This window comes from Vulpes lagopus, chromosome 12, assembly GCF_018345385.1.
Source record: "Vulpes lagopus strain Blue_001 chromosome 12, ASM1834538v1, whole genome shotgun sequence".
Taxonomy (NCBI): domain Eukaryota; kingdom Metazoa; phylum Chordata; class Mammalia; order Carnivora; family Canidae; genus Vulpes; species Vulpes lagopus.
Window position 1 is genome coordinate 26,417,389 of NC_054835.1, and position 7,598 is coordinate 26,424,986.

The window sequence follows — 7,598 nt, forward strand, 5'->3', positions numbered from 1 at the left end:
TTTTCTGTCTCACATTTAGGTCTTTCATTCATTTTGAATTTATTTTTGTGTATGGTGTGAGAGAGTGGTCCAGTTTCAGTCTTCTGCATGTTGTGTTCCTTCCTTTCACGGTAGTTATCACAATTTTTATGAATCTATGCATTTATTAGCATAATGTCTGCTCCCCCAAATACCTGTAAGCTTCATGAGAGTAGAAACCACACTTGTTTTGTTAACTACTGGATGTCCAACACCCAGTAGAGTGCCTAATGTACAGAATATCTTTAAGAGTTACTTTAGATCCAATGATTAAATGAATGGATGGGAGATAATACATCACGTTCTCATCTCTTACCCTCAGCATTATTTCTACATTAAGTCAGTTACTAAATCATTAATCCTTCAATCAATCTCTAAAATATGCCTCTATTATCACTTCCACTGATTTAGTTCAGGTCATCATCATTTCCAACCTGGGCCTTTGCAATAACTTTCTAAATAGCCCTCTTGTCCCTAGTTTTGCCCCTCTCTAACTATCTTCCACAATGCAACCAGAGTGATCTTTCTAAAACACCAATCTTATCATGTCAAGTCTCTACTTAACAATCCTTTGAAGCTTCCTATCACCTGCAGGATAAAGACCAAATTCCTCATACAAAGCTCTAAATGACTTGGGTTCTTATCTGTTTCTAGCTTCATATCCCAATTACTCTTCACTTCTAACTTTAAGCTCTAATTCTTTCCTCTTGCTATTCCCTTGACCTGAAAAACTAACCATTTTGTTCACTTCATCAACTCTAATATCCCACAGTGCCCTGTGTTCTATCACAGTTTATTTATCATGTTGACTGCCAGTGTATATGTCTGCCTCTGCCAATACAATGAAAGCTTCTTCAGGGCATGAAACTGTGTTTTTCATATTTCTACCATCCTTATATAGTCTTTTTCAATCTGCAAGTTGTAATCCATTATTTTGGTCATTCATCAATTTAGTTTTTTAAAACTAGTATGGATTTTTTTAATGACATAGAAGAGAAAATATCAGATTGCATCACGTAGTAAGAGTTAATTTTTTGTGTGAAATATTTTTAGATGTACATATATAAGTATAAATAAATGTTTATATTGGGTCCCTGTGTACAATGTATTTATTTCTGTAAAACTGTGATAAGAATTTAGTTTTCGAGAAACACTACTTTAGTATCTTGAACATAGTGGATGCTAAATGAATGTATCTGCCTCAAATTCTTTTTTGAATGAAGTAGAAGGCAAAACAAGTGTATTTGAATAAATCTATTTGCATGAAGGATGACATGAAGAAGACATAACAATCTTAAATGTTTACACATCTACTAACAGAGCTCCAAAGTACATAACACAAAATTTGATAAAATTGAAAGAAGAAATAAACAAATGCAACATTTAAAAGAAGGTTTCAGGGGGCACCTGGGTGGTTCAGTCCACTGTAACTCTGACTCTTGGTTTTGGGTCAGGTTGTGATTTCATAGGTCATGGGACTGAGTCACACATTGGGATCTGCACTCAGCGGGAGTCTGTTTGAAGATTCTCTCTCCCCCCCTCCCCCACTCACACACATGCAATCTCTCTTTCTCTCTCTCTAAAATAGATGAATAAATATTTAAAAGAGAGAGTGAGAGATTCCAGAGGTACCTGGGTAGCTCAATCGATTAAGTGTCTGACATTGATCTCAGCTCAGGTTTTGATATTGGGGTTGTGAGTTCAGGTTCTGCATTAGGCCTGCATAGAACCAACTGAGATAAATAAATAAATAAATTTTTAAAAAGGAGATTTCAAAACCCCCCTCTCAATCATAACCAGAACAACTGGAGAGAAAATGAGTACAGGCATACAACTTGAATCATCAATGACCTTGTACATTCTGACCAACAGCAGGATGAACACTTATCAAGAACTCATGGGACATTTACCAAGATAAACCATATTCTAGACCATAGAACAAATCTTAATACAGTTAAAATGATGTATGTCCTGTTAAGTATGTTTTATGACCCCAATTCAATTTAATTAGAAATCAAGGGCAGCCCAGGTGGCTCAGCGGTTTAGTAACGCCTTCAGCCCAGGGCGTGATCCTGGAGACCCAGGATCGAGTCCCACGTCCGGCTCCCTGCATGGAGCCCGCTTCTCCCTCTGCCTCTGTGTGTGTGTGTGTCTCATGAATAAATAAATAAAATTTAAAAAAATAATTAGAAATCAATAACAGAAATACTTAAATCCCCAGATATTTGGTAACTAAATAATACACTTCTAAATAATGCATTTGGAAAGAAGAAATCAGAAAAATTGAAAAGTATTTTGACTAGAGAGAATTTTTAGTACCAATAGCTTGTATTAGAAAAGAAGAAAGATCTTAAGTAATTGATCTCAACATACACCTTAAGATACTAGAAAAAAAAGAGTAGATTAAACCCAAAGTAAGTAGAAAACAAGAAATAATACATAATAGAATAAAAATCAACAAAACCAAAGAAAGCAATAGAGAGCCCCGCAGCCATGGCCACCTCCGCCGCTGGCTGCCCTGGGGCGCCCCTGTCCCCGGATGAATTGCTTCTGAAAGGCGATGCCCAGAAGACCAAAGAGGAGCTGGAGGAGGGAGACGACGAGGAGCTCGATGAGACCCTGTCGGAGAGACTGTGGGGTCTGACGGAGATGTTCTCAGAGAGGGTCCGGTCCGCGGCTGGAGCCACTTTTGATCTCTCCCTCTTTGTGGCTCAAAAAATGTACAGGTTTTCCAGGGCAGCCTTGTGGATTGGGACCACTTCCTTCATGATCCTGGTTCTTCCTGTTGTCTTTGAGACTGAGAAGTTGCAAATGGAGCAGCAGCAACTGCAGCAGAGGCGGATACTTTTAGGGCCTAACACAGGGCTCTCAGGAGGAATGCCAGGGGCTCTACCTTCACTTCCTGGAAAAATCTAGATTGCTACTGCTACTTGACTTGTCTTGGGACAAGTTTGAAAATTCAATAGTGTTTGAACTGCTGATTATTTGGATTCCTTTTTATTTTTTTAAAACTTTGTCACATTGATTTATCTAAACCTGGTGGGGAGAATTCTCCCCAGTGTCTCACGGAGACTCCTAACTTGCAACTGTGCCCTCCACGCCGTCCCATTTCTTCTGTTCTCACTCTTGCACTCATAGCAAGAGTGCACCAATGCAGACAGTTACTCCAGCTCTGGCCTTCCACCCCCTTTCTCACTAAATCACTTATGACGGGAGGATCTCACTATCCCATTGTGGCATAGGAATTGATGCCACTGGGAAGGAGGTACTCCTCACCATTTTTGTTTTTAAGCATGGAGATGTTGGGGAGGGACATGCACACAATATGAAACACATAATGCATTACAGCCGTAGTGTAAAGCAGCCACTGAATTTCTATGCTGGAAAGGAGGGAGGGCCGGGCAGCAGTTTCAACCACAGGATGGGGACTGTGGAGGACAGAGCAGCAGCTCATTTCCTCTGCCCATTTTGGCTATGAGAGACCTGTCTAAAAAAAGCGCTCACTTTTTGTATTTAAATATTAAAAATTATTCCAATGTGGAAAAAAAAGAAAGCAATAGAGAAAATCAATAATATCAAAAGCTGGTATTATATGAATGTCAATATAATTGATAAAACTTCTAACTACACTAATCAGGAAAAAACAGAGAGAAGACACGAATTGCTAATATCAGGAATAAAAGAGAGCACATTACTATAGATTCTGTATATACTGAAAGGAAATATTTTTTTAAATTAATTTTTATTGGTGTTCAATTTACCAACATACAGAAAAACACCCAGTGCTCATCCCGTCAAGTGTCCACCTCAATGCCTGTCACCCATTCCCCTCCAACACCCGCCCTCCTCCCCTTCCACCACCCCTAGTTCGTTTCCCCGAGTTAGGAGTCTTTATGTTCTGTCTCCCTTCCTGATATTTCCCAACATTTCTTTTCCCTTCCTTTATATTCCTGAAGGGAAATATTTTAATTTTATGTCCATAAATTTAGAAGCTTAAATTAATTGGGAAAAAAAGTCCCTTGAATCAACCTACTAAAACTCAGTCAAGAAGAAATAGATAATCTGTGTACCTCTGTATCTATTGAAATTGAAACTGTTAAAAACAATCCTACTAAGAAAACTCCATTGTAAATCTTACCTAACACTTAAGGAATAAATAATATCAATTCTATGCAAACTTCCAGAAAAGTGAAGAGTGCAGAATATCTCTCAACCATTCTGAGTTTGGCATTACCTTGACACCAAAGCCATCAAAGATATTATGAGAAAGGAAAACTATAGATTAATATTCCTCACAGACATATATGTAAAAATTATAAATAAAATTTTAGCCAATCAAATTCATCAATATGTGAAAAGAATAATACATGACAGTAAAGGAGGGTATATCCCAGGAATTCAAGGTAAGTTATCATTAAAAAATAAATCAGTTTAACAAACTAAAAAAGAAGAACCATATGATTCATCTGACAGATACAGAAAATGCATTGGGCAAAATCCCAGCAAACATTCCTAATAAAAACTCTCAGCAGGGATCCCTGGGTGGCGCAGCGGTTTGGCGCCTGCCTTTGGCCCAGGGCACGATCCTGGAGACCCGGGATCGAGTCCCACATCGGGCTCCTGGTGCATGGAGCCTGCTTCTCCCTCTGCCTGTGTCTCTGCCTCTCTCTCTCTCTCTCTCTCTGTGACTATCATAAATAAATAAAAATATTAAAAAAAAAAAAACTCTCAGCAAATGGGAATACAAGAAAATTTCTTCAGGACACCTCTGTGGCTCAGTCGGTTAAACATCTGCCTCAGCTCAGATCATGATCCCAGGATACTGAGCCCCACATGGAACCCCACATGATACCTGGCATGGGACTCAGTGGGGAGTCTGCTTCTCCCTCTGCTCATACTCTCCCCCACTCTCTCTCAAATAAATAAAATCTCTTTTTAAAAAAGAAAATTTCTTCAACTTATTAAAAGGCATTTACAAAAAATCCACATCCAACATCAAACTTAATGGTGAATGACTGAATGCTTTCTCCCTAGAATCAATAACAAGACAAGTTTGTTTCCTCTCACCATGCTGATTCAATATTGTACTGGAGGTATTTTTAAAAGATTTATTTATTTATTTTGGAGAAAGAGAGAGTGCAGGGGAGAGGGGCAGAAGGAGAGGGAGAGAGAGAATCTCAAGCAGACCCTACATTGAGCTTGTAGCCCAATGTTGGGCTTGATTTCATGACCCTGAGATCATGACCTGAGCCAAACTCAAGAGTAAGACACTTAAGTGACTGAGCCACACAGGTGCTCTTTGGCTGGAGGTTTTATCCAGTGCAATAAACAAGAAGAATTTAAAAGCCTCCAGTTGAAAAGGAAGTCTTTATTCATAGATGACATGTTCATTTGTGTAGAATATTTTGTGCAATATACAAAACTCTACTAGAATTAATAAATGAATTTAGACAGATTGAAGGACACAAAATAAGTATACAAAAATCAATTATATTCTTATACACTAACAGCAAATATTCAGAAATTGAAATACAAACCGACAGTAGCAGAATGCCTGGGTGGCTCAGTGGTTGAGCATCTGTCTTTGGCTTGGGTCATGATTCCAGAGTCCTGGGATAGAGTCCCACAAGGGGCTCCCTGCATGGAGCCTGTTTCTCCCTCTACCTATGTCTCTGCCTCTCGCTCTGTATCTCTCATGAATAAATAAATAATATCTTTTTTTAAAAAAACAACAGTAGCATAAAACTGTAAAATATTCAGAAATAAGTGTGACCAAAGATGAGCAAGACCTATACATGGAAACTACAAAACACTTGAGAGAATGAAGGATGAAGGAAGAACCAAATAATGGAGAAGTATGCCTTATTTATATGTGGATGATAATATTTTTAAGATGTTGGGCAGCCCGGGTGGCTCAGTGGTTTAGCGCCACTTCAGTCCAGGGCCTGATCCTGGAGACCTAGGATGGAGTCCCATGGCGGGCTCCCTGCATGGAGCCTGCTTCTCCCTCTGCCTGTGTCTCTGCCTCTCTCTCTCTCTCTCTCTCTCTCTCTCTGTCCTTCATGAATAAATAAATAAAATCTTAAAAAATATATTTTTAAGATGTTAATTCTTCCAACTGCAATTTTCTTTTTTTTTTTCAGTAATCTCTACACCCAACATGGGGCTTGAAATCACAATCCCAGGATCAAGTGTCACATACTCCACCAACTGAGCAAGCCAGGTGCTTCCCACCAATTGAAATCTTTTTTTTTTAAGATTTTATTTATTTATTCATGAGACACACACACACACACACACACAGAGGCAGAGACACAGGAAGAGGGAGAAGCAGGCTCTATGCATGGAGCCCAATGTGGGACTCAATCCCGGGTCTCCAAGATCATACCTTCAAGGCAGTGCTAAACTGCTGAGCGACCTGGGCTGCCCACCAATTGCAATCTTAATAAAAATTCATGTGAGGGGATCCCTGGGTGGCCCTAGCGGTTTCTCGCCTGCCTTTGGCCCAGGGCGCGATCCTGGAGACCGGGGATCGAATCCCACGTTGGGCTCCTGGTGCATGGAGCCTGCTTCTCCCTCTGCCTGTGTCTCTGCCTCTGTGTGTGTGTGTGTGTGTGTGTGTGTGTGTGTGTGTGTGACTATCGTAAATAAATAAAAATTTAAAAAAAATTCATGTGAGCTTTTTTGTTTAAATTGACAGGCTGATTCTAAAATTCATACAAAAATGTAAAGGACCTAGAATGGGTCAATTCAACTTTGATAAAGAACAAAGCTGGAGTATTAACATTAACTGATTGCAAGACAGTGTGGTATTGTAAAAATGGACAAATAAATCGATGGAAGAGAATAGAGAATCCAGAAATAGATCCACACATATACGGATAACTTATTTTTGACAAAGATGGTGATCCAGTGGGGAGGAGACATTCATTTCAACAAATGTGGCTGGAACAATTGGTTGTAAATTAATAAACTTGGACCCATATCTTGCACCATATACAAACATTACCTTAAAATGCATCATGGACCACAAACATCTAGAAAATATTGAGAAAAATCTCTGTAACCCGAGGTTAGGCAAAGATTTTTCAGATATGATACCAAAAGCATGATCCAAAAAAGAAAAATAGATAAATCTGACTTTATCAATATTTAAACCTTCTGTTCTTTGAAAATCACTGTTAAGAAAATAAAAAGACAAACCACAGACTGAAAGAAAATATTTGCAAAGCTTATAACTGATAAAGCACTTGAATCTAGAATACATAGAGAACTGTCAACACTCAATAACAAAACAAATAATACAATTTTTTTAATGGGCACACGATTTGAACAGATACTTCATCAAATAATGTATGTGAATGGCATGAAAACACATGAACAGACACTAAGCATTAAGGAGATGCAAATTAATATTTAATAAAATGCCACATACCTGCTAAAATGGCTAAAATAAAAAGACTGACCACACCAAGTGTTGGCAAAAATGTAGAACTGTTGGTAGGAAAGTAAAATGGTATGATCACTTTGGAAAACAGTTTGGCAGTTTCTCAAAAAGTTTAAACATGCACTGATTATAT

General features: G+C 38.6%; 1 protein-coding gene across 1 annotated transcript; it reads left to right on the plus strand.

Annotated features, from left to right (window-relative positions):
* Positions 1–2,511: 2,511 nt before the first annotated feature.
* On the plus strand, positions 2,512–3,058 carry LOC121473795 (mitochondrial import receptor subunit TOM22 homolog). Its single transcript, XM_041726512.1, has one exon. The coding sequence runs from the start codon at positions 2,512–2,514 to the stop codon at positions 2,932–2,934; it is 423 nt and encodes a 140-aa protein (XP_041582446.1). The 3' UTR covers positions 2,935–3,058.
* The last annotated feature ends 4,540 nt before the right edge of the window (positions 3,059–7,598 follow it).